Here is a 26,516-nt window from a genome sequence, read left to right on the forward strand (position 1 = left end):
ATTGAGGTCTAACAGCTGGAAACACAAAAGGCATTTTGGGTTATTTTTCCCCCCAGTATAGTAATATAAGCCATTACCCCACAAAAAGTATAATACACATGTTTTTACACACAAATTTAACAAACATGCACCTACAGTTTTCACAGTTTTATGTTATAATCTTTTTCATTTGTGAAGGTTGGAGTGATTTAAAATGCTTTATGTAACAGCCTTTGAACGTTTAGTCTTATATACAAAGCTATTTATATATAAGATTACAACAATGGAAGCGCTTCATTTCGTATTTTTAGCATATCAGCTTACGTTTTTGAGAAAACACGCTGCATGCATTTAATATCTCAACCCCCCCATAATGTTTTTTCAGGAGGGGGGGGGGGGGGGGGGGGTTGCTCGCTGTTAAATCTCTGGAATGATTTCATTTATAACACAGCGCGGTCACGGCACGTTTTTCCATTTAGTTAAAAAATAAATAAATAAAAGAAACGTTAACAGCCAAGAAAAGGAAAACACTTAAGAAGCAATTTGTGATTAGTGTCCTCGATCTTTTTCTGGTGTTTTTTTTCCTTCTCTTTCTTCATATAAAAACACCTTCAGAAACGAACAACAGGCCCATATGGCAGTATACAATGCCCACTATACAGTAAATATTAATATAATCATGGAGACAATGATTAAAGTTAATATTTTTGCACCTTTAACAAGGTCCACATATAAAACAAAAATCACATCTGCCTTTTGTTGCCCCCCAAAGAGAGTCAAGCTCTTTGCGATTAAAATAAATGTATAAAATGGAGGACATTTAAAGAAAGTGCTTTACAGTGAGAGTGTAAAAAGATGTCTCTGAGACAGGCAAAAAGCTGCCTCATTCAGCAGCTGAGCAGCACCGTGAAGGCTGTTCAGAAATCCTAAAAAAAACAGTCAGATGAGGTCTCGGCTGGAACAGGAAGTGGAGGAGGTTAGAAGTGAGCAGGGACTGTCTGCAGAGCGTCTTCAGTGCTGCGCTGCACATTCACATTCTGGAAGAGGGACGAGAGGAAAAAACTGAGTTACATTTAGTTTTACATTAATTCACCTGTTCATTAATTACCTGATTTCCATATTCAGTATAAGAATGAGCCATTGTCTCATGAGGTGGTACTAGCAGACCTTGTGAGTGCAGCTACAGTGATTCTTAATGATGACATTAAAGAAAAAGAAAAAAAAAAATCTGTTTAAACTGTTGATTTCAAATAATTAAAACATATTCCAGAGGCCTTTAGCGGTACGAAAGTCAAACAGATTTTTAATGTGTGTTAAAAGGGCATTACAGAAGCTAGCATTTAATTTTCAAGTATTGATACACAGCTTAATTATTGATAACTTATTCCGTTTCACACTCGAGCACGACTGATGTCAGATTTGTTAATACTGATATTTGGTTATTTAAAAACCTAATATTCATGTACACTGACAGATACTTTTGTAATGTGTAGTTATTTATTCAGCCCGGCTACTCAGATCCGCTGGTTGTTATTTGTGGCCTTCCAAATGTGTGTTGCTAACTGGGAAGCTGCAGAGTGCCCTCTGGTGGAGAAACCATGCATAAATTATACCACAGCAACACTCAATTTAAAATTTTCAGCTGTTATAAACATCAGTGTTAACACATCGCCAAACGGCTAATATCAGCCGCTGATCAGACATCTACCCACACCCCACTGACATGTATGACTTGAAGTCAGTTTTCTGCGTTAAGTGTAATCACTTTGTGTAATTTAGCTTTGACAAAATAAACACTTTGACCAAAAGAGTAGTGTGAGAAACAAACATATTTATTTTTATCTAGATTTTTATGTGTACAATGTGCAAGACTCAACACAGTTGAGAAGAAATGATGTTACATTCAATTAAATCAGTCTTTTTGTATCCAGCAGCAAGTTAACATTAATGCTGATTTTTTGTAAAACAACTTATTGGTTCTATTGGAGGTTTGACATGTTCACTTTGGTAGCACAGACACAAAGCCTAGATCGCAATAGTGAAACTGAATCATTTTAGAAACAGCAACAATGTTGAGATTTAAAGCAACAGTCTCCATCACATAGTTAAGAAAACAAGCTACATTATGCATAAAATACACGTCTATAAATAATGAATGTAAATACAAATCAGCCACAATCAGAAATAAATTAATTTTTTTGAAATGCCATTAAAACAACTTAAAAACACTGAAGGAGTGCCCCTGTTATTTTTCCTCATTGTGTTCACACATATGCTACATATTTAAACTTAAGACAATAACACAGGATGGGTCGACTTCAGTCAGTGAGACCACTGCAGTAAACAGAATCAATGCTGAGGTGTACGAGTTCACTTGTGTTCAGTACTTTAATAACAGCGGCACTATGGGATACCTGTGAACGTCACCATGCACACACCTCACCTCCACCCATTCTGCCTCCAGCAATGCCCCGGGGCGAACCAAGCTTTGGTGTACGAGGGTCTGCGTGCAGCCCGTGTCCACCAACGCCTGGCGTATACCCCCTCGAGTCCTTACCGGAATACTGTATGTCCCTCCTGGACCGGGGGAGGGTGCTGGGGCGCCAGCAACACGAAACACCTGCCCCACTTCCATAAGCGGACAATCCCTCCTCAGGTGCCCCGGCTGCCCGCACTTCCAACACTCCGGCCCCGGCGTCTGTGCTGCTCTCCGTGGCTCGGGGGCGGCTCCACTTGGCTCGGCTGCCCTGGACGGCACCAACGCCGCGAAAGGGTTAGTGGGGCTCAGCGCCGGCAGCCGCTCTGCCTGCCCTGGTGCCGGCACACGGCGCCTCGGGGCCGGCACCGGGGCCTGTTTGTTCGGCCTCCGTCCGGCGTCCCCGGGTTCCCCTGCTCCAGCGGCAAGGTGGTCCTCCGCCAGCGTCACCGCTACCTCCAAGCTTGCGGGCCGGTGGCACCGGACCCATCTCGCCGTCTCCGCTGGCAGTCCCTCCGTGAACTGCTCCAGCACCACCTTGTCCACCAGCTTCGTCTCCCCCTCCGATGTTCCCGGTTGCAGCCAGCGTACCGCCGCGTCGCGCAGCTGCCGGGCCCAGGCGAATGGTCGGTCCGTTGTAGCCAGCCGACAGGCCCGGAACCGCCGGCGGTGGTCTTCGGCGGTGAGCCGTAGCCTGTCCACCACCGCCCGGCTCACGTCCGCGAAGCTGCTCCTCGACGCCGGAGGCAGACTCAGGGCCGCTGTTTGTGCCTCCCCGGACAGCAGGGGGAGCAGCCGCGGAGCCCACTCCTCCCGCGGCCATTGGCAAGCCTCCGCCGTGGCACGGAAGGTCTCCAAAAAAAACCTGTGGGTCGTCCCCGTCCCCCATCCGGGGCACCGCCACCGACAGTGGCGAGGGCTTCGGCGTGGCAGCGGCCCCGACCAGCCGCTCCAGAACTTGCGTCTGCCGGTCCGTCTGCTCCCGCAGCGCGGCCAGGTGGGCACGCTGGTCGGCCGCCTGATCCCGGCTCATCGTCGCCATCTCCGCCAGCATCTGCGCCAAGAATTGCAGAGGCTGGGCGGGTGGCGCGGCCTGTGGGTCGGACATTTCCCCACCGGCACTTTCCTGGGTTTCGGCACCACTTGTGGAATACACCAGGCACAGACACACGCACACACAGGTAGGTACAGCCAACTTCCACATTTATTCAAGTGTTGTTGTTTTGACAGCTGACTCAGTCACACAGTCTGACAGCTCACGAGCCCAGCTGATCTCTTCCCTGGCCGCTCCTCCTCGTCTCACTATAAACACAGCGGAGGGAGACCATCATCAGTCCATAAACAACATCAGCTGTTCTTACCGGCCTCGCAGCGCCGCCCTGATGAGCCTTCCGCTCCACTCCTCCCCTGCAGCTGCGCCCGGGGCCACGCCTCCGCCACACACCCCCACCGCCCGTTCGAGGCCGGGGAGCCGTCCGGCCGAGCCAACTCCCCCCCCCCCCCCCCCCCGCGAGCGAGAGAGGAAATCGGCCACTGCCATCTGCGCCCCCGGCCTATGGATCACCTTGAACTTAAAGGGCTGCAACGCCAGATACCACCGGGTGATCCGGGCGTTGGCATCCTTCATGCGGTGGAGCCACTGCAGCGGGGCGTGGTCCGAACAGAGGGTGAATGAGCGTCCCAGGAGGTAATAGCGCAGGGAGCCGACCGCCCACCGGATGGCCAGGCACTCCTTCTCCACGGTGCTGTACCGGCGCTCGCGCTCTGCTAGCTTCCGGCTGATGTATAGGACAGGGCGGTCGGCCCCCCTTACCTGCTGGGACAAAACGGCTCCCAGCCCTCTGTCCGAGGCGTCAGTCTGCAGAACAAAAGGGAGGGAAAAGTTAGGAGTGTGAAGCAGCGGCTCCCCACAGAGAGCCTTTTTCACCTGCACAAACGCCGCCTGGCACGGCCCCGTCCACTGGACCAGATCCGGGGCACCCTTTCGAGTGAGATCGGTCAGGGGGCTGGTTAGCTGCGCAAACCCCGGCACAAAGCGACGATAGTAACCCGCCAACCCCAAGAACCGTCTCACCTCCTTTTTCGTCCTGGGGCGCGGGCAGGATGCGATAGCCGCCGTCTTCTCCACCTGTGGACGCACCTGCCCGCCCCCCAGGTGGTACCCCAGATACTGCACCTCCCTCCGTCCAACCGCGCACTTCTTCGGATTGGCCGTGAGCCCCGCCCCCCTCAGGGACTCCAGGACCGCGGCCACCCGCAGCACATGCTCCGCCCAGGTGTCGCTGTGGATGATCACGTCATCCAGGTAGGCGGCAGCATACGCTGCGTGCGGACGCAGTACCCGGTCCATGAGACGCTGGAAAGTGGCCGGGGCCCCGAACAGGCCAAACGGAAGTGTCACGAACTGGTACAAACCGTACGGAGTGGAGAAGGCCGTTTTCTCCCTGGCCTCGGCAGACAAGGGAATCTGCCAATAGCCCTTGGTTAAGTCCAGTGTCGTGAAAAAGCGGGCCGTGCCTAACCGGTCCAGGAGCTCGTCGACCCGAGGCATGGGGTAGGCATCAAAGCGTGACACTTCGTTCACCCTGCGATAGTCGACACAGAACCGTATAGACCCATCCTTCTTCGCCACCAGAACGATGGGGCTACACCAGGCGCTGTGCGACTCTTCTATTACTCCCATCCTGAGCATTTCCGCCAATTCCCTCTGCACGATTTTTCGCTTGTGCTCCGGGAGCCTGTAGGGCCGTGAACGCACCGTCACGCCAGGCTGCGTCACGAAATGGTGCTCGATGAGGGACGTCCGGCCGGGCAGGGGGGAGAACACGTCCGCAAAACGCTGTTGCAACGCGACAACATCCGCTCTCTGGGCCTGTGTGAGATGGTCATCACAAGGGAGGGAGGCGGGAATGATAGAATTTGGCACCTCAGGCCCCAACTCATCTCTCTCCTTCACCAAGCTCACCAGAGAAGCGGTTTCAACCTCTCGCCACAGTTTGAGGAGATTGAGGTGATAAATCTGCGTGGCTCCTCCCCTGTCCGACCGAGCGACCTCATAGTCCACGTCCCCGACTCGCCGTGTGACCACAAAGGGTCCTTGCCACTTGGCGAGCAACTTTGAGCTGGAAGTAGGGAGTAACACAAGCACTTTATCTCCCGGTGAAAATTGCCTGAGCCTAGCCCCTCTGTCATACAGGCGTTGCTGACGCTGCTGAGCCTGGAGCAAATTCTCCCGTGACAACCTCCCCAAAGTGTGGAGTTTTGCTCTCAGGTCCAACACGTACTGAATCTCATTTTTGGCGGGGCTCGGACCGTCCTCCCAGCTTTCTTTAATCAGGTCGAGCACCCCACGTGGCCTCCTGCCGAACAGCAGTTCAAAGGGAGAAAATCCCGTGGAGGCCTGGGGCATCTCCCGCACTGCGAATAACAGAGGGTCTAGCCAGTGATCCCAATTGCGTTCATCCTCGTTAATGAACTTCCGAATCATGGACTTTAAAGTCTTATTCAGCCGCTCCACCAGCCCGTCAGTCTGAGGGTGGTAGACGCTGGTCTGAATAGATTTAATGCCCAGTAATTCGTACAGTTCCCGCAGTGTACGAGACATAAACGACGTGCCCTGGTCAGTCAGTATCTCTTTCGGGATTCCGACTCAGGAGATGACCTGAAACAGTGCCTGCGCCACACTCTTTGCAGAGATGGTGCGCAGCGGAACTGCTTCCGGGTACCGCGTTGCGTAATCCACCAGGACTAACACAAAGCGGTAGCCGCGTGCACTCCGGTGAAACGGCCCGATGAGGTCCATGCCGATGCGCTCAAACGGGACCTCAATGAGGGGGAGAGGGCGCAGCGGCGCCTTCGGTATGGCCGGCTGGTTAACAAGTTGGCAGTCCGGGCAGGACGCGCACCAGCGGCGCACATCCGCTCGGATGCCCGGCCAATAAAATCGGGCCGTTATTCGCTCCAGAGTTTTCTCATAGCCCATATGCCCTGCCATGGGGTTATAGTGGGCCGCCTGGAAAAGCGTTTCCCGGCGGCCCTGCGGCACCAACAACTGGGTGTGTGTTTCCTCAGTCTGAGTGTCACGACTCACTCGATATAATCGGTCGTTTAATAAGACGAAACGCGGGTAGGTCTGCGCGGCCTCAGGGCGCACCACGTGACCATCAATAGCCATCACTTGGTCAAAGGCTGAGCGTAGGGTGACTGCTCCAGTGGGAAATCACCCATGGGGGACACTTCCGGGGCCGGCGGGACGTCCCGTGAGGGACCCGCCGGCTCCTCCCCCCCGGAGTCAGTGTCGGACGACCCCGCGTCACCGCTGAACGCCGCGCACACGCTACACCCCGCTTCCGGTCGTGATCGCACCCCCGCGTACTGCCCCAGTAGCTGATGAAACCCCGGCCAATTGGTACCCAGAATCAGGGGGTGCGACAGGCGCGGGCTAACCGCCGCCGTTACTCTATGCGTTTTGCCCTTATACTTTAATAACAGCGGCACTATGGGATACCTGTGAACGTCACCATGCACACACCTCACCTCCACCCATTCTGCCTCCAGCAATGCCCCGGGGCGAACCAAGCTTTGGTGTACGAGGGTCTGCGTGCAGCCCGTGTCCACCAACGCCTGGCGTATACCCCCTCGAGTCCTTACCGGAATACTGTATGTCCCTCCTGGACCGGGGGAGGGTGCTGGGGCGCCAGCAACACGAAACACCTGCCCCACTTCCATAAGCGGACAATCCCTCCTCAGGTGCCCCGGCTGCCCGCACTTCCAACACTCCGGCCCCGGCGTCTGTGCTGCTCTCCGTGGCTCGGGGGCGGCTCCACTTGGCTCGGCTGCCCTGGACGGCACCAACGCCGCGAAAGGGTTAGTGGGGCTCAGCGCCGGCAGCCGCTCTGCCTGCCCTGGTGCCGGCACACGGCGCCTCGGGGCCGGCACCGGGGCCTGTTTGTTCGGCCTCCGTCCGGCGTCCCCGGGTTCCCCTGCTCCAGCGGCAAGGTGGTCCTCCGCCAGCGTCACCGCTACCTCCAAGCTTGCGGGCCGGTGGCACCGGACCCATCTCGCCGTCTCCGCTGGCAGTCCCTCCGTGAACTGCTCCAGCACCACCTTGTCCACCAGCTTCGTCTCCCCCTCCGATGTTCCCGGTTGCAGCCAGCGTACCGCCGCGTCGCGCAGCTGCCGGGCCCAGGCGAATGGTCGGTCCGTTGTAGCCAGCCGACAGGCCCGGAACCGCCGGCGGTGGTCTTCGGCGGTGAGCCCTAGCCTGTCCACCACCGCCCGGCTCACGTCCGCGAAGCTGCTCCTCGACGCCGGAGGCAGACTCAGGGCCGCTGTTTGTGCCTCCCCGGACAGCAGGGGGAGCAGCCGCGGAGCCCACTCCTCCCGCGGCCATTTGGAGACCTTCCGTGGCACGGAAGGTCTCCAAAAAAACCTGTGGGTCGTCCCCGTCCCCCATCCGGGGCACCGCCACCGACAGTGGCGAGGGCTTCGGCGTGGCAGCGGCCCCGACCAGCCGCTCCAGAACTTGCGTCTGCCGGTCCGTCTGCTCCCGCAGCGCGGCCAGGTGGGCACGCTGGTCGGCCGCCTGATCCCGGCTCATCGTCGCCATCTCCGCCAGCATCTGCGCCAAGAATTGCAGAGGCTGGGCGGGTGGCACGGCCTGTGGGTCGGACATTTCCCCACCGGCACTTTCCTGGGTTTCGGCACCACTTGTGGAATACACCAGGCACAGACACACGCACACACAGGTAGGTACAGCCAACTTCCACATTTATTCAAGTGTTGTTGTTTTGACAGCTGACTCAGTCACACAGTCTGACAGCTCACGAGCCCAGCTGATCTCTTCCCTGGCCGCTCCTCCTCGTCTCACTATAAACACAGCGGAGGGAGACCATCATCAGTCCATAAACAACATCAGCTGTTCTTACCGGCCTCGCAGCGCCGCCCTGATGAGCCTTCCGCTCCACTCCTCCCCTGCAGCTGCGCCCGGGGCCACGCCTCCGCCACAGTCACCGAGCAGTGACTAAGTTTGTGGTAAAAGGCTTGAACCCATTTGCCACAGCAGATGCCCCCGATTTTTGGTAAGTGAATGTGTTTAATTGTAGGCAGGAACATTACTGGATATTCTTGTGTAATTGCTACAGAAGAATATTTATTTTATTATTTTACATTTACAATTTTTTTCCTGGGGACCCTGTGACACCCCATTGAAGAGCCGTAGGCTGTGGATCTCTTAAGATCTCACTGTTGGGTTTGTAAGGCCATGTTACTTCTAAATTTCTATCTTGTTCAAAGAGAAGATGTAAAACAAAGTTCTAAGCTAATCGACCTTAGTGTTCTCCTTTTTTAAAAAGAATCGATAAGGAATCGAATCGTTAAACAGAATCGAAAATGGAATCGGAATCATGAAAATCTTATCAATACCCATCCCTAGTCAGGATTTATTAGCATAGCTCAAATAAATCAAAAGATATAGACCAAAAACAAACATCCTTTACAGAGGACATAAATGAATAGGCTTGTTCTCAGCAGGATATCGCCACGGTAACCTGTGCTCTGAGATTAGATATCAGCAGATACAAAATTACAGCCAACTGACAGATCAATTCTCTGGATTCTCCATTCAGATCCCTCAGACCCCTGTTTGTACTGTGAAATGAGCATCAGCAATACATACAGACACAAATTTATTCTAAACCCTAAAACCTTATACTGAATCTGCACACAGACTAACCCAAACTTTAAATTCTATTTTTATATGAATTCTTTTCTCTAAAGAGTGTGAAACACCACTGAGTCCGCAGCTTAGAGAATCTAAACATTTGTAATAATGTTGCCTGAGTATCATTTGTTTCATTGAATATTATTTGTTGTCGTGGTTCCTATGTATACAGTGTGAGGGAGCCTCCTGACTGAGTTGTGGGTCACAGGGTAAAAATGCAGTGAGGTCAAAGGTCTGAGTGCTGCTGGTGACACCTACCTCTGGTCTGTCTCTTTGTGTGTTTACAGCATCCACGCTTAAACAGAAAGACTCCACTTCACATCCTGCGTAAGAGCAAACAGTAGTTACTTATAATACAGAAATGTTCCTTTTTAAATATACTAAATAAATATAATATTATGTTCACGCCCACTGGCAAGCCATTTTTAATATCTTAGGTGTTTTATTTTGATAAACATTTTCACAATATTTATCTTAAAGTTTACATCTAACTGCTTTTGATACAAGTTAATACAAGCTGAAATTTTGTTTCCACTGATACAACAAGAATAGAATTTAAGGACTCATGCATAACTGTGAATGTGTTAGAAGCTTTTTAATTTACAGAACTTACCGTAAGCCACTGGTGTCAACTTCAGTACTGTGTGCAAAGGGCACTTAAGATAAGGCAACTCATCTGTGGTGACAGAAAGTTATAGTAAGTTTCAGGTTCAGACTTTAAAAAGCATACTCTGATGGTAAAGTAAAAAAAACTTCAAACTACCTACTTTGAGTCCTTCTTACCTGCAGTCTTGTCCAGGAAATATGCAAGAACACAGCGCAAGACTGCCTGGTGACAAATCACCAAAACGTTCTCCTGTCTCTCCAACTCCATGATCACAGGCTCCAGCCGCTGAACCAGGTCTTCATATGACTGAATGAGGTTCGCAGATCAGTCACACTCTCAACTGTTTTTAAAACTCAAACAACCAAAAAACAACTAAAAAAATCCTTAAAAAATAAGTTTTATGCTCACCTCTCCTTTCGGATAGCGGTACCGGTATTTGTCTTGGTCTCTCAGGGCAAACTCCAGAGGGTAACGCTCTTGGATTTCCTCGTACATCATCTCCTCACACACGCCCTGTGGAAAGAGAGGAGGAAACATGTTCAGCATTTATGCAAATGTTTCCACAGAGGCTTTTGCACAGAAGTAAGGAAAACTTGAAGTGGACATACAGCGTCGATTTCATTGAGAGATTTCCACTGTTCGTACGACACTCCAAGGATCTCCGCGGTCTGGATTGTCCTCTTCATCTGGCTCGTCCACACTTTAAGATTTTTGATGTTTTGCTCCTGGAGGAAATTCCTCAGACGTTTGGCAAACTGGACAGCAAGAGAGCACCACAGAAGGATGCATTAGATCAACTCTGTGATTTGAAACATATGTGCTGCCATATTTTCTCTACATGCACAGACACTGACCTCTTTTCCTCTGTCAGACAAGCCCGAGTCTCCTCCGATGCGTCCTTTGATGTTGAGGTCGCTCTCACCGTGGCGACAGAGGTAGATGGAGCGCGGTGTGATGTGGATGTTCATCAAGTAGTAGACAATTCGGCTTTGGACGTGGTCAACGACACGGTTCACCAGGTAACGACGGCCCACGTCCATTATCTTTATGTAGGACAGATCCCTGAAACGAGACGCTCTGTTAATCACCTGTGAGCTTGAACTGATTTCATCCACTCTACTGATGGGTCACACTGTGAGAGGGTAGGGCTATCCTAAAATTTGACCCTCTCATGTAACTGCAGCCATGACCTAACTAGCAGATGTGCAGCTGATAAAGACAGAAACCCGCTCCATTGTGAAAAGAAGCAAAACAAGCCCAGATACAAGATGGAGGTAAAATGTGCAAAATGCAAAAAAATTAAATAACTCTAGCTCCATTTGTTTTCATGACTGAAAGGAGAACTGCATCCCTGTGTCAGAGCCTACTGTTCAACATCTACATACATCAAACCTAATGTTTAACTCATGTTGCAATCCAGCTGAAAATCCAGCGCTTTCATGTTTTGTATGTCGTCACCTGTCGAGAACCTCATCCAGAGGCTGGTAGGATGATTCATAACACTTTATTCTCTTCATGAAGTCCTTGATGGCCTCATCTGAGTTGCAGTCAATGTAGTCTGGGTTTCCCAGCTTAACTTGCTACAAAGAGGAAACACAAGGAGAGGATTTGAGCAGACGAAACAAGGAAGGGGAAGTTTGCTGCCTCATGCTGACTCTCTCTGTCTTGGTCTGCAACCTCAGTGAAGTCCTTCGTAATTAGTTTAAAGTCTAAGCTTGGTTCAAGACTCATTCGCAACAACTAAACAACCATTCAGGCGAGCATCCTTGTTTTCTGAGTCCCATCCACACCTCGATCATGATGTGTGTTTTCAAAAACACCAAGACAGCAGCACTCTAAAAAGCTCAACACGAAGCTTCAAAACTGGACTTCACTAACCAACTGGTGATGCTACAGCAGCTACATCCATCTTTCATATAAAGTCTATGTCTGCAACTCAGTTCTGATGAACTTTAAAGCTAAATTTTCTCTTGATTTTTATTTTGGACTCAGCAGCCAATGTTTGGGGAAGTATATCAGAAATTTTAAAAGTCCTGTTTTGATTCTACTGGATTCAATGAAAGGAGACAAAGCTTACCACTATATTTTGGGCAATGACCTCTGGGTCTTCACACACAGACTCCACGAAAAATACCTGAAATGACAAGAAAATACAGCTAACTTTGAGGTCGCCAATCCAAATTTAAAAAAAAAGAAAAAGAGAGTACCATCTTGCTTTAAACATACCTTGTATCCATTCTGCTCAGCAAACATGATGATGGTCCTTCTTCTGTCTCTTGTTGTATTAGTGGCATCAAAGACCTGAAACAACATGGAAAAACAAGCGTTATGCAGCCGTTCTATATGCTTCTGTGTTCTAGGATTACAGCAGACGTCAGGGACAGAATCAAGGACTCACCGCAACCTGTCCTCCTTCGACGCTCAGGTACTGCCGTACATCATTAAGAGCTGACAAAGCGCACTGACTGTGGAAAGACACGAGAGATTTTTACATTTCAGATTTGTACTGGGATTATTCTAGGTCTTTGTTGCATTCTTTTTTACATCGTGAAAGAAAAATGTATTATTTTATACATGAAACCAAGCTGTAGCGGTTAATCCATGTGCCAACAATAGCTGAAAGCTACCAGGTTTTCAATCTGACCGATCAACCCAGCAGGTAATTTCACAGCTGAGCTCTCCTCTCTTCAACACATGGGTGAAGTCTGGTGGAATGGTTGGAATGAAACTTTGCATGACATCCAGAAAACCATGTGCAGACTCACCGTCTGATTTTTAGGCCTTCTTCATTGTCTGGACGGAAAAACTCAAAGGATTTGTAGATTTTCAGGCACTCCCTCCGGTACTGGCCAACATTGAACTCTGTTGAGAGACGGCTGTCATGTTTACACAGAGCAATGTTGGTTGTCACTTTATGCATGATTTTAAGGAAGTGGCTCCTACCTTTCGTTGGCACGCCTATCCAGTTTAAGTAGCGTGTGAGCTTCTTTGAAATGTAGGTTTTCCCTCGGGCTGGAAGTCCAACTGTCACAATGAGGGTCGGGCAGTTTGTCATGCACACTGACAGAGACGGAGAGACAAAAGAACCTAAATTTGAAAGCTTTTCACGTATTTAATTTGGTGATCAACAATAATTCACACCAATTAGTCTAGAGGGCTTTTTTGGAGAAAAAAAAAACCCTTTTTGTAACAGTTATATGCACTGCTACAGAATAAAGATGAGGTAAAACAATGAGACTGCTTAAAAATGCAAGCCACGTGCTTCAGACTAAAATCCTTCATGTGCATTTTATATTCGCCGGGCTCTATGAGAGCTGGGGGCCAGCTCCGACATGTCTGAGACAGGCCGAGATCAAGAAAAAATGACAATTAAAAGTGCAGCTAAAAACAAGGCTGTGAGGAGCACATAAATTCAGACAGCAGAACAGAAGCCTACATGTTTCCTTAATAGCTAACCAGCAGCACATGCTGATTAATTAGGTGGGAAAATGCCAGGTTTGTGCTCTGCAGTCGCAACAACTCAGACTTGGCTGAAATTCAGCTGGACCACCACAAAGGTCTGCTTGTTACAGCCCCAAACAAGTGTTTAAATTAAAGACTTAAACTAGCAATTTCCGTTTTTCTTCTGTTACTAATTACTTTTTTGCTGTTATTTGTTTGTATAGTAAAAAAAAAACAAAAACAAACCTGCTTATGCAAAAAAAGAAACATCCATAGGAATATCTTTAAGTACTGAGACAGTCCCACACATCAAATACATTTGAGATAAGGAAATTTAGACTGATGTCTAAGGAGACTCATGCAGCATAATATTATTACATGGTCACTGATGTGTGTTATGCCAAAACGGGACTGGACTAGCTATAGCTTTTTTAACTAAAACTAAAAACAGCTCTGGGGAAGGCAGACAATGACTCAGCAAAAAAAAAAAAAAGAAAAAAGAAAAAAAAAGAAAAGAAAAGTGAGAGAGAAAATCAGACACAAAACCAAGCACCCGGGTCACATTACAGGACAGCTGCCCAGTGTTACACCTACAAGATAAACTAACATAAGGAGTAGACCTGTGTAATCGGATGCTAAGCTGATTCAGAATCCCACTCCCTGCATGTGATGTCAGGAGAAATATGGACCAGACAAGATGCGCCTGATGCAACATTACCGAGCACGCAACATCTCAACCAGCCGTGCGTAATGTGATAAGTTCAAGCACAAATCTGACCATTAAACGTGCAAAACAGAACAAAAATGAGAGAGACCAGAGACGAGATCATATCCACAGATGAGTGAAATCGCATCTCCGACACACATCCTTTGCGCACTTGACGACCTGCTGCATCTTACCGCGTCTATGAGCGATGTGGCCGTTTTTGCACGGCATCCAGATCTTCCTGAGCGGGTTCTGGGTGAGCTCCCGCGGGTAACCCTCCACCATAAACTCTTGATTGTCTATCATCCTGGTTGTTGGGTCATTTACGTTACCCTCCTGAAAACAAACTGAGGCGGTGGGCTTCAGCCTGGCACTGAAATTCTGCAGGGGGGTAGATGTTATATATCAGCTGAGGAACAGCAGTTTCCCCATTACCGTAAGGACTGGATACTGAGCGCAACGGAAAGCGAGGGAGGGAAGAAAACAAAATGTCCCGGTACAGGTTGTAACGATACTTCAGTCGTCTTTTCCCCCATGTTAGCGTGAATTAATGTATTTACATATTTCACGTGACAGTATTATCCCAGGTGCTTACATAAAAACTCCCACCATGATTTTGCGTATGGAAGTCTGATTAAGAGCCCCAACTGAGTTTGAAGAATTCAAATGCAATTGTGTTAATAACAGACAAAATACTCCAAAGACATTATAATGTTTACCCAAATAATACTCAATCAAGCAAATACTCAATTCACTCCAGGGTCATATAAAGTTCAATGCTTTTATTGACCATTTTGTGTTTTAAAGTCTTGTGAAGCATTTTTCTTAGCGTCTTGTGTTGAAAATATCACAAGCATCCACCATCTGTAAAATAAATAAATGAATAAATAAAAATAAAAATCCACGAAAACGCGACTGTTTACAAGTTACCGTAATGACTCGTGAACTACGTACGTACGATTCGAAGACGCTAAGTGAAAAACAAGTTTTAGGCGTTCACATGAAGCACACATGGGCAGTGAATGCAGCAAGAAATTGAGCCAATCAGAAATGGAACGAGAGGCCCAGCAGCCAATAGCAGAGGCGCATTGGCAGGAAAGAAGGGCATGCGGACTACTGGGAGCTCAGCTCAACATCATCGTGAAAACCATGGAAGCCTCAGCTTTACACGACCCAGTCACGGGCCTCACTGATCACACATGCTTCATGTGGCAAAAGTTGCCAGCAAAGTAAGATACAGCAGAAACTCCCGTCTGATAGATGTAAATATTTTTTTAAACAAAAAATGAAACTGGTTAATAAACACGAATATAGTGTATAGTATAGTATTAGTGTTTGACAAATTATAGTAGTTTATTTTTACCGTTATATAAAATGATATAAGAAAAGCCTAGGGGTTTCTGAATAAAAACGATAAAAATGAAATAAAAAGCGGGGAGAATAACAATAACTATCCTCATTTTTACTTTTTAAACACACATTTACAAATAGCTTTAAAGTCTGTCAAAAAACATGTATTTACCACCCCAACATATAGTAGTACATAAACACGATTCAAGCATAAGTGATTACTTAGCCAAACGTAACAGGCCAAGGATTTAAGGAAATGGTAACCTGTGAAAAACTAGTTCTCAGCAGTCGTTTTAAACAAAACATTGATTCAGCCAAACTGATATAAAGAGGAAGGCTTTTCCAAAGTTTAAGCCCCACAACTTCCAAAGTGTAGTCGCCTCTGGATTTAAAATAAGAGCGTGAAAGAGTTAAACAAGAGAGGCCGACGGTTGGAATAAGGCCTTAGCAGCTTTGCGTATTTAGGCAGGAGCCTGGTTTTTTACTGAGTGACAGTAAAGACTGAGCTTGACAAGAATGAGCTTGAAGACAGGAAAATAATTCCAAGATTAGCTGAGGATTTGATGTTTCTGGCCAATGCGTTGACCGACCGCAAACAGAGTCGAACACAAGCACCTCAGTTTTGCCAGACAATTTAAAGCCATCAATTAAGTGGTGAAACAGTCACTGAGGTAGGGTTTGCAGCTGAGCTGTGTAACATTACCATAGCTACAGTAAGAAATACCACAAAAGGCACTAAGTAGATGGCCCGGGGTAACATATACAGCAACAGTCCAATACTCATATGTCCACTTCAGCTCAGTGCTAACACAGAGACAGACATTATTGTGTTATACTGAAAAATAAGTGTGTTGTCTTAAAAACACAAATACTTTAAAAAGCTACAGCAATTATGTAACAATGTAACAAATTCCTGTTCAAATAGGATAAGTTTATATTCTCATCAGATCGAAGTCATCACATCTAAAATGCATCTAAACCAAGAGCTCGGGTCTGAGGAGGATAACTTACATGGACATGGACCAACACATCGTCACATTTCTCTCTGTTTCTCAAAAAAAAGCAGATTAATTTTCTGTTAGGTAGGTGTGAATCAGTTATTTGCTCCCACTTGTAGTAAAGTCTACCATGCATCATAAATAAACTGAAAATAAGTTGGGTAAAAGTCAAAGTCAGAAGCCACAATGTGCTTGCTTGACAGTTTTTATGTCTCAAACAATAAATGGGAACCTGTGAGAAAATGCAGACGGCAGCACAAACCTGCAGAGGCAGGAAAAGATCAATCCTGCAGCCCCAGATTAAACTCAGTGACAAATTTAGATGAACAGAAGACTCAAATTGCACTTTTAAGTAATAAGTGAGTCATGTCAGTTCAATAACATCCTGTAATCATCGTTTATCCTCAATGCTGACAAGCCCAAACATAATACCAAGGTTCTGACACCAGAGGGCGCTGTGCTTCACCAAAGCAGGCCCTACAATGAGGACAAATCTGTAAGGAGACGTTTATAGTGTCACCAGAGGTCATTAGGCAAAAGGTCAGCAGGCAGGAGTGTCTGAGAGCAGTCAGCATGTCAGTAGCACTAATCCCATCAGCCTTTCACTTCAGGGCTTCAGGAAATCAACAGACATGCTCAAACATTTGGCTTTCTAAGCAAATAAAAGCACTCAAGCATGCATGCTACAGCCTAGGGAGGCTTTTAGGGACAGTAAAAGTTATTCTTCAATCACTCAGAGTCTGAGTTCTTGGAAAGTTTGTGTCAGTTTAATCTGTTGAATGGCACAAACAACACAAGTGACATATCTGATAAATGTAAATTATAAATGAATAACAAATACATAATGTCCAGTAACGACTATATAAATTAGTCTTTAAATTCATCCTGCTAAAATACAGCATCTAATGACCTGCAATGACCCGAGACATTTGACCTTTTCAATATAATCCTTAACAAACTCTTTGTATGTATGTATGAATATTTGGTATATGTACAAGTTCTAAGTCTACTCCTCTGCTTTCATAATTTCTTCCACAAAAAACATCTCAGAAGATCTCTAAGTGAAAAGTATCTGGATTTGAAACTCTGTTCATGTGGGCTGCAGACGAGAGCAGATGGCAGTCCTGTTTCTGGGCCACTATGATCCTACTTTCCCTAAATATAGGCTTTGACCCGCAGCATCATTTAGAGGAATATGTAACAGATTCCAATCTAATGTGGGCCAAAGTTCACCCCGAATTTACACAACCAGTGCCAAACAGCAGCCTTTATAACCCATATTTCACGTGGATTGCTTTGGTTTGAGAACACTTTCTTTCTGTCTTCTTGCTCGAAGCAGCTTGTTTGAGATGGCTTTGAAATCTGTTAAATACACATGAAACCGTCCTGCAAACCGAATATGATCCAAATTAAGAGTGATGGAATAAAGATGACCTGGCCTATTTTCAATCCCTGCGGCTGAGGCATTCCCTGATTTCTTTCCTCCCTCAGATAGACTCCAACACCACCATCTTTGGACTTGCTGGGTAGTCGTTGTTCTGCTCTGTAGCTCGTGGTGAGCTTGCAGATTCTGGTTAGAGTTTCCCCTCCTGCACCAGCACAACAAGGACTGTTATAGATATCTGCAATCCAACACGGTGGAGTCGGAGTTGGTCTGCAGGCAGATGCACTGGAGGGGTAGCTCAAGGTTATCAAGTACCACCATGACAATAAGGAAAAGCTGATTGGGAGTAACAGACATTTTAAAAATACAAAACACTCATATTTAGCACCTTGAAATGTTGACGACCACTGAGGAGTTACCTTATGTCACTGGATGTGTGTTGTGCATCAAGCATCATACAGAAGAAAAATTATGTTCACTCCATAACCGAATATCATTGTAGGCCCGGTTATTTTACCTCTACACATCAGGACCTCGCTTCCTGCTGACCATGTAAAAAACACGCATTCATTAGAGAACATGACATTGTAGATGAAATTGATCCCAGGCTGTCCCAATGGTTTCACTGTTTAAGAGGTAAGCTGGAAATTCTCAATGACCATTATCAAATTCCTGTTCGGGTACTTTTACTCAGTGTTTGCCCTTCTGGCTCATTTTAGACTGTAGGAAATTGGCAACAAGATAATCCTAAAAAGACAGAGTTTGATTTTCGGACTCATCTGAAAGGATTTGTCTACACTGCTGAGTGATAATGCCTGAAGCTGTCAAGCTATTAAAAGTCTGTGGTCTTGTCTGCTTTATTAAGCATTTGATTCCATTTTGACTCCGATAAAGGACTGAAAAATCACACGAAATGTTGCTCACAATTTCCTGTGTTCAAGGTGATTGAAATTCCTTTTCAATCACCTTTAAGCCAGCAAAAATCAGCAAATCTTCACAGCAGAGAAGCTAAAAATAGAGCCTTTTTATTGTTTCTGCTTTTCAAATATGCTGCCAATGTGCTGCTTTTGTCAATTAACACAGATTAAAAGAGTAATATCTTTGTAACTAATCTGTATGAATGGTGTGACCCAGAATCATTTTGTCGGTTCATACTTAATTAAATAGTGTGCAGAACAGAGGAGACGTTTCATCCGGGGGTGATTAACAAAGACCAAGTAAGGCACATCAAAAACACCTCCAACGACCTTGAGGTTGAATTCTCTCACATGCAAAAACAGCAGCTAGATTAGAGCACTGTGGAGCTGCACACTCAGTGCATAAACATGACACAGCCTCAGCCTGCATCAAGCCTTCGCTGCAAGTCTGTGTGAGCGGGTGAACTTTCACCTAGATATAGAGCAGACGGAGAGAGGGAGGGCAGGAGGGAGAGGGAAGTGCAGGGACAGTGAGACCAAGCCTTTAAGAAGGGACTAGAGGGATTTAGAGCCACAATCTGGAGGATATGAAAATGTCCAAATATAAAGATTTTTTTATGGTATTTTATTACAGAGAGAAGGATGGTGAAAGAAGGTGGTCTTATTGCAGCGTCTGAGGCAGCCTCTGAGCCCCAGAGATAAATATCCTGCGGGAGTTACAGCTATTGTGGCTAAACATAATGATATAATCTGTTAAGACTCTGCTGCACATGCTGGAACATATTCCTAGCCAATCTGCAGTTATAACCACATATTGGTGCTCATGACTAAGACAACTCAGTGCCTTTCCAACCCTCCACTCTGAGTAGCAGTGATTATTGTTAAACAGCAAGGGCAGCTTAATATGCACATCAGCTGCCATCGCCACACTAAACAGCCCCCTCAGTATAAACAGATCAGCTGCACACAGATAGACTGACTCCAGTATGATTTTCCTGTTTTTCTGCCCAGCCCCACCTCTCTCTGTGTACTCTGTGTCTATGCATAATAAGGACAGCCAGTGAAGCACGTCTCCTCACCAGTGCAGCCTGAGCTCTGCTCATCCCTCGTACACCTGCCACAGCAGCTCAGCCTGCACACATTTAAACCTCCGTGACCACAGCTGCGAAAAAGAACGGCAGGAAATCTGTGTACCTGCCTGCATGGTGTCTTATGCAACGTTAAACAGACTCATCGGGATACGTGACTAATAGAATTACATAAGAGCCTGTTCCTATAGTAAATATAAACGTTGTATTATATGGGACATAGCATTAGAACTAGGCCAAGTGCCGCTGTTATGCACAAGTGCAAACGAGTAATGGAGGAACAAGAACAGCAAGCAGAAGTAAACAGAGTAGTAAGCAGTGAGTGACAAAACCTGAGCGTCTGTTTAGACTTTGAAATCTCTTTTAGTCCTTGTGCACCATCCCCTGCTGTGTTAATAAAATGACTTCACAGGAGGTGCTTTTGGAAATCATCGAGTTACTGCTAATAAAGATCCACACGTCTCTGAGACCCTGGTGTAACAGCAAGAGTGACGTTTTCTTATAACTGGTTAATGGATTACAAACTTATGAAGCCACGTGGGAGAGGACAAAGCTACCCGGAGGTCATAGTGAATGCAAGAAGAGCCAGAAGTTCTCCTTTTACCAGTATGCTCATAATTATCTCCTAACCATCAACTTTTTCAAGTTTGAGCAGTGCCAGATCAACGGCCAGCTCCAGAAATGTATCAGATATTCCCGAATCACAGCCCAGGCAGTAATAGGGATGAGTCTGGGGCGTGATGTTTGACACATAACTACTATGACCCTGTGATAACAGTGTTTACAAGTCTCTGCTCTCCTTCCCATGGCTGTCAGCTGCGTGCAGCTAGCTAAGCAACAGCTGCAGCGACTCTGCAGGAAGCTGCTGCCAAAGCGCTTAAAAAGTAACAAAAATCCATTATTTACTGCAACACATCTGAAAGCAGTCGTCTTTTACACATTTCCTAGGCTTGCCCCGCAGTCTGCCTCTCTCATTTGCACGGCTGAAAGCGCTGACAGCTCCGGAGCAAGCCTACGTGACACACACTTGTTTACTTCATCCGCCCGTTAGCCCAGCTGCTCGCGTACAGCACACTCTGTACTCCGTGCCAGCGAAGACTCGCGGCAACGTCACGTACAAAGGAGCAAATAACGAAAAATAAAAGACAGGACTCAGCGTCCTACCTGGCCTCTCCTGCGCGTTTCGTAGAGTGTAGGAGCCTCTCATGATCCCCGTTTTAAAAGCCTCTTTTTACAAGCTTGGTGAGCGCAGTACGCTTAGAGCAGCTCGGCCACTCAAATGAATGAAGCGACTCAGTCTGCGGGAGCGTGCGCACATCCACCTCTCTGCGTTAGCGCTCATCCACTTTCATCCCCACCTCTCCACGAAAAAAGACTTCTAAGAATGCCTTAACCCCATTTCATTTTCTTCTTTTGAGATTTAGAAATATAGTATCATGGGGGAGGCGGGGGGTCATTAGAAACACCGCTTCACATTGGTTTAAATATCTGTTTGCATGAGGTTATTCCCAAATCTCCTTTTTTAAAACACTGGTCCACAAATAGCACATGAAAAGCATCTAAAACAAAAAGTTAAGATCACTGAAAAGAACAGAGGGGGTTTTACCTTTGCGATTGACTGAATTACTTACCACACTCACCTGTTTGTCGACTTTGACCTTGGCCTTTACACTGTTTATGTCTGGATAAGTAAAGTCAGATTTTACTGAATTGTAAGCAAACTGAGAGCAGGCAGTGCTGTTATAGTACAGGACAACAGAGCTTCCATATCTTGTCTATAATGCATGCTCCACTTTGTGTATTCTTTAGGTTCCACCATGGGTGTATATTAAAGCACTTAAAAAATACATAAAACATTGCACCCCACAGAAATCTGAATTTTTAAAAACATAAACATTACAGTCATGACAAATGTTATACAGAAGACAAGTAAAACATACACTTTCAGCTAGATTTCCAGAAAAGAAACTAAAGCAAAAGAGTGGTTAAAAATTCATCTGTTTCTTCACTTATCTTTATATTGCTGTAGGCTACATTTAAGGAAGCTGGGATTTACGTTGGGAAGTGAAAATCTGGCCCTTTGTTATCTAATTTAGTGACATCTATGACTCTAAACTAAGACTTAGCATACTGTACTGATATGATGGCATTTTAGATTTTTTTAAATGCACAATGTGGCTTTTCATTTTATCACATTGCCTTATGGCAATTTAATCTGACCACTGCTTTGTTTGACAATCAAAGCCAAAAAGCCGCATCTTTAACTACATTTACAGTACAAGCTGACTTCCAAGATCTCTTAAAAGAGTCCGTCATTGGTTAGTATTAGGAATAGTAACAGTAGGTTCTCCATCTTCGCTGTTGCTTTGCTGAAGCATCCGTTTTTCTTTGAACGCTTCTCTCAGTGCAGCCAGGATTAAGTCGCCTGTCTCTGTTGATTTTCGGGAGCCAGCCTAACAGCACAAAACACAAAAGTTTGTTCAGCCCACCCACTGTGTACAAGTATGGATGCTCAATTAAATCTTTTCCTCTTACATTTTTGAAACTTGCACTCTTTCTGATACTCTCTGCAGGAGCTGGCAGAGGGGGAGCTGGAGAGAAAGGAATCGGAGTGTTTGTCTGACTCTTGTCTACCGTGTCCATGTCCTTTGGTGTTTGTTGAAAAGTGTTGCTGTCTTTGATGGAAGGGACCGGTGGCAACGGGCCCTTCTTCAGATAGATGGAAGCCCCTGCAGATCTTGGCAGTGTCTGAGAGATTGGGCCTATGTGCATATGACAGAACACTATCTTAAAAACATACACAATAGTATTTTTCCTGAAACTGAAACGTAAATAAATATTTGCACATTCTAATAAACTTTACGGGATATAGTACCTCTGTTTCTCAGCTCTCTCTGCACAGCCTTCAGCCCTCCAAACTTGTTGATGATGCAGTCAACAGCTTCGGCAACGTCTTTGCCTTTCAAGTCTTCTTCAGTGAGTTTGGCCTGCATCAACAGCCTCCTCATAGCCGGGTCAAGATCCTTAAACTTCACCAAGCAGACACATTACAGGGAGTCATTTATCATGCTATTATTAATGACTAATAACAGCTTAACAGTTACCCCATTAACAATTCACTGTAGAGTTTGACATACAGAACTTGAAGCTGGGGGAGCTGCCGTGGAAGATGTGTCCATAGGGAGATCTTTCTCCCCATTCAAACTGTGCAATGGCTCAATTCTAAAGAGAACAAAAAAAAACATGAAACTGTGAACCACCTCTTTAACGCTCTTTCCTTCACTCTAAAGACACAAAGTGGTGCTATCTTTCTCACCCCAAATCATCAGCAGGTAGTTCCCTTGTTGAACTGCCCACTGCTGTCATTTCAATCATGCTGGTCATCTTTTCTGTAAATAAAAAGGTTGTGTTAAAATACGAGACAGGGCTGAGCCTTTGAGAGCATTTATACGTGTAGATGTTTGTTGTTATTCTAACCACAAGCAGCCTCCACGGTATGATGAAACTCCTCTGCCTCAGTCTCATTTGCAAAGTTGACGCCTACCTGGTAGTCCTGCGAAAACACAGCAAATCTACCCAAATCCAACCTAAAAGTGGCACTCTGATAATCATAAGGCACGCACCGATGCCAAAAAAGGATCACTTACATCTGCGGGGAAAGTATGGAAGAAAGCACGCGCTGCAGTGTACTTGAAGGGAATGTACATTTCCTGCTCCCACAGTAACTTGGCACGCTGTGTTTCAGAATGAGAGGAGTTGTTAGAGTTGCACAAGGAAAAGCACAGGCGCACCCATCTGGATGAGTCTTCCTATTGTTGCTGATGGAAACCTCAAAGTAGAGGAAACACTTCAAGCTGCCCCGTGCTGTGCCATGTTGGAAGCAGCGTGCACGTTTCAGCGTATGTGCTAGTTTGAGTGGTTGGAGTGAATGTGAGCAGTAATGATGTTCTTTTTACCTTGACGCAGTATAAGCGCAGGAAATAGGAATGCATGGACGAATCCTCAATGAGACACACCACACCGCATTCTAAGCGACTCCAGCTTGGCCTCTCCCCTGGTGTACTTATGGCCTGTAGTATCTGTGCTACTGTAGATTTCATCAGCTGAAATAGACAGTAGTGGTCCAAAGTGCATCAATACATGATGTGCAATTTATTAAGTTATCGTACAAGGCACAGGCATGTTTATGTTGGTGTTAAATTTTAGAAAATGCCAATTTAATGCAACTTCCTGGTGTCTTTGTGTAAATGTCTCTTCAGTAATGATCTTGTGTAGTTAGCTTTGGTTTGTTTTTCTGATATTTTGCATTAACCCTGTCCTTAAGACACTGTGTGCCCGTCCTCCTACACAATCACTTCTTTAATGAGTAACATCCGATTTTAAAAAAAGAAATCATTTACTTTCGAAACCAGCTCACGTTTCCTGACTGACAGTAACCCTTTGAGTCATTCTAGTTTCATTTTACAGCAAAGATGCTGCTCCTCAGAGACTGATGACCTCTTTTCCATTTAACTTCTTTCTGTTGCCTCAATTAAGTAATAGTGGACTACTTTTAAGCAATCCTGTAGTTTAACTACATTTTGTAATACCTTTCTGGTTGTTCAACTACATTCAATTTTGCGTGGTGATTCAAATAGAGTAGCTATTGTTTTTTAAATAGTTTTTGTGCACTGAAATGACGAGACATGCAGAGGAGGGATAGTGGCTATATTAGACAAAGGATGCTAAAGATAGAGCTGCCATGCAGGAGGGGAAAAGGAAGCTCTCAGAGATGCACTGAGCACTTCTTCACTCCACTGACCTCTTTTCACTGCCCACGTGTTTATATTACCACTGCAGCATGCCATTGCCTTTTTGTCTTCTCTCTCCCTTAGTCTGTGTTTTGTCCTGCCTCCCTACAATCTCTTTTCTTTTCTCTTCTCTTACCTCTCAACCCCCAGCTGGTCATGACAGATGGCTTTCCCTCTCTGAGCCTGGTTCTGCTCGAGGTTTCATTCTGTCAAAAGTACATTTTTTTCTTCTCCATGTTGCAAAATGCGTGCTCATATGGGGTTGCTTGATTTGTGGGGTTTTCCGTAATACTGTAGGGTCTTTAATTTACAATTTAAAGCACCCCGGGGAAACTGTTGTTGTGATTTGGGGCAATATAAATACACCTAAACTGAACTGAATACTGTAATATAGTGTAATTTGACCTGCGTTACACCTCTCTTCCTCTAACCCTGCAAAGGCCCAGGCAATGTATACATCAGGCAGATAACCATACACACTTGACCTATGTGTAGTGCATGTGAAAAGTGGTGGAAGCTGCTTACTGTCTGCAGAATGCAAAATCCAAACCTCAGCCCTATAGATTTACCACTGCCTTAGGCAAATCCATGACAATGATTACCGCCACTAATAAAACATTTGTTTTTATTTGAGAGCTAATGCACTTGAGTAGAGACTTTGTCTTCTTTCAGATCATCACCACAGCTGATCTATCATTCTCCTCATCTGTCACAACAACGCTCTGCATGTCCTTCTTCACTACATCCATGAAGCTTCTCTACAGTCTTTCTCTTTTCTTCCTGCCTGGCAGCTCCACTGTCTACCGTCTCTCCTGTGCATGTGTCCAAACCATCTCTGCCTTGTTTCTCTAACCTTTTCTCCATTCTGGTCACTCCCAATGAAAGTTTAAGCATCCTCAGCTCTGCCACCTTCTTCTCCACTTCCTGTTTTTTTGTTTGTTCCACTTTCTCCACACCGCACATAACAGCAGGTCTAAGTCCCATATTCTAAACCTTTCTTTGCACTGCTAGCTATCCTGCTGTCACAAATCTCTCACCCCGTTCGTCTCCACCCACTCTACCCTGCCTGCACTCTTTAGTCTTCTTAAGCTGTACTAATCAACATGTCTTTCCTTTTCTTTTAATGAAACCAAACCTGGAACCTTGCACTTTTTCAGTGGCATTTAATGTGTCAGTTCATGTATATTAGAGTTTCTGTCGATTTTTGTTGTGATTTGAATGTTTTAGCATTATAAATTGTTATAATTGTCTTTCATTGTGGTGGAGGCATGTGGGTTTGGCTCAGCGACAGGGGAGGGGTGGAGCACGGGCTAGGCATTGTATAATTATGTCTCTTGTACTTGTGCAGTAGTACACTTGGGCCAGGTGTGTGGAGTGAGTATGGACGGGCAGTTGGTGAGGTTGTGTTAGCAGGTGAGTGAACTTAACGTTGTTTGGAAAGACAATTTTATTGTGAAAGCAAACACAAGTAATAAAGGAAGGAAGCACCATAAAAGAACCATCTGTACGTGTCTCAGGCAATCCACAATGGCAGTGACATGCTGCATCATAAATTACTGTCAGCAGTTTGTACTTCAAAATGCACTTTCAAAGCAGCTTTTTCTCACCACAGGCAAGTCAGCCTCATCCATACCACATAAAACATGGAATAACAAGACTGCAGACTACAGGGAGTGCAGAATTATTAGGCAAGTTGTATTTTTGAGGGATAATTTTATTATTGAACAACAACCATGTTCTCAATGAACCCAAAAAACTCATTAATCTCAAAGCTGAATGTTTTTGGAAGTAGTTTTTAGTTTGTTTTTAGTTTGAGCTATTTTAGGGGGATATCTGTGTGTGCAGGTGACTATTACTGTGCATAATTATTAGGCAACTTAACAAAAAACAAATATATACCCATTTCAATTATTTATTTTTACCAGTGAAACCAATATAACATCTCCACATTCACAAATATACATTTCTGACATTCAAAAACAAAACAAAAACAAATCAGCGACCAATATAGCCACCTTTCTTTGCAAGGACACTCAAAAGCCTGCCATCCATGGATTCT

The 26,516-nt window shown here is 45.8% G+C and overlaps 3 protein-coding genes across 5 annotated transcripts; all 3 read right to left on the reverse strand.

The window, feature by feature from the left end:
- Positions 1-68: 68 nt before the first annotated feature.
- pfkfb4b (6-phosphofructo-2-kinase/fructose-2,6-biphosphatase 4b) lies at positions 69-20,970 on the reverse strand. 3 transcript variants are annotated; one of them, XM_080892311.1, is made up of 14 exons: positions 20,832-20,970; positions 12,727-12,843; positions 12,549-12,645; positions 12,182-12,248; positions 12,010-12,084; positions 11,861-11,917; positions 11,242-11,363; positions 10,638-10,845; positions 10,392-10,538; positions 10,192-10,296; positions 9,960-10,089; positions 9,790-9,852; positions 9,435-9,499; positions 69-1,016 (listed from the first exon to the last, which is right to left on the reverse strand). In XM_080892311.1, the coding sequence occupies exons 1-14, from the start codon at positions 20,872-20,874 to the stop codon at positions 957-959; spliced, it is 1,356 nt and encodes a 451-aa protein (XP_080748437.1). In that variant the 5' UTR covers positions 20,875-20,970; the 3' UTR covers positions 69-956. The 3 variants fall into 3 exon arrangements, with proteins under 3 accessions (XP_080748437.1, XP_080748435.1, XP_080748436.1); XM_080892309.1 differs by lacking the exon at positions 20,832-20,970 and adding an exon at positions 14,125-14,317; XM_080892310.1 differs by lacking the exons at positions 69-1,016; positions 20,832-20,970 and adding exons at positions 7,870-8,323; positions 14,125-14,316.
- On the reverse strand, positions 2,754-8,129 carry LOC308402204 (uncharacterized protein; the record flags this gene model as incomplete). The annotated part of the gene is made up of 4 exons (XM_080890891.1): positions 2,754-3,581; positions 3,900-4,313; positions 7,106-7,855; positions 7,920-8,129. 4 exons carry the CDS (start codon positions 8,127-8,129, stop codon positions 2,754-2,756), a joined length of 2,202 nt encoding a protein of 733 aa, XP_080747017.1.
- Positions 20,971-21,931: 961 nt separating the features above from the next.
- Positions 21,932-25,447, reverse strand: LOC308403069 (actin nucleation-promoting factor WAS). Its single transcript, XM_080892316.1, has 9 exons — positions 25,311-25,447; positions 23,624-23,770; positions 23,315-23,401; positions 23,145-23,220; positions 22,984-23,056; positions 22,805-22,889; positions 22,543-22,696; positions 22,203-22,429; positions 21,932-22,120 (listed from the first exon to the last, which is right to left on the reverse strand). The coding sequence occupies exons 2-9, from the start codon at positions 23,765-23,767 to the stop codon at positions 21,980-21,982; spliced, it is 987 nt and encodes a 328-aa protein (XP_080748442.1). The 5' UTR covers positions 23,768-23,770; positions 25,311-25,447; the 3' UTR covers positions 21,932-21,979.
- Between the last annotated feature and the right edge of the window lie 1,069 nt (positions 25,448-26,516).

The sequence above is a fragment of the Rhamphochromis sp. 'chilingali' genome, assembly GCF_963969265.1.
Source record: "Rhamphochromis sp. 'chilingali' genome assembly, chromosome: 9".
In the NCBI taxonomy this organism is placed as follows: Eukaryota; Metazoa; Chordata; class Actinopteri; order Cichliformes; family Cichlidae; genus Rhamphochromis; species Rhamphochromis sp. 'chilingali'.

Bases quoted from the DNA above. Each gene is read 5' to 3' on its own strand.
- pfkfb4b (XM_080892309.1), bottom strand. From the start codon at position 14,236: ATGATAGACAATCAAGAGTTTATGGTGGAGGGTTACCCGCGGGAGCTC. The intron at 12,085-12,181 runs GTGAGTCCTTGA...ATGTTGTTTCAG, and splicing joins TCGAAGGAGGACAGGTTGCG to GTCTTTGATGCCACTAATAC. The intron at 10,297-10,391 runs GTATGTCCACTT...CTCTTTCCACAG, and splicing joins CTCTCAATGAAATCGACGCT to GGCGTGTGTGAGGAGATGAT.
- LOC308403069 (XM_080892316.1), bottom strand. From the start codon at position 23,767: ATGAAATCTACAGTAGCACAGATACTACAGGCCATAAGTACACCAGGG. The intron at 23,057-23,144 runs GTTAGAATAACA...TTTTATTTACAG, and splicing joins TACCGTGGAGGCTGCTTGTG to AAAAGATGACCAGCATGATT. The intron at 22,697-22,804 runs GTATGTCAAACT...TGCTTGGTGAAG, and splicing joins CTCCCCCAGCTTCAAGTTCT to TTTAAGGATCTTGACCCGGC.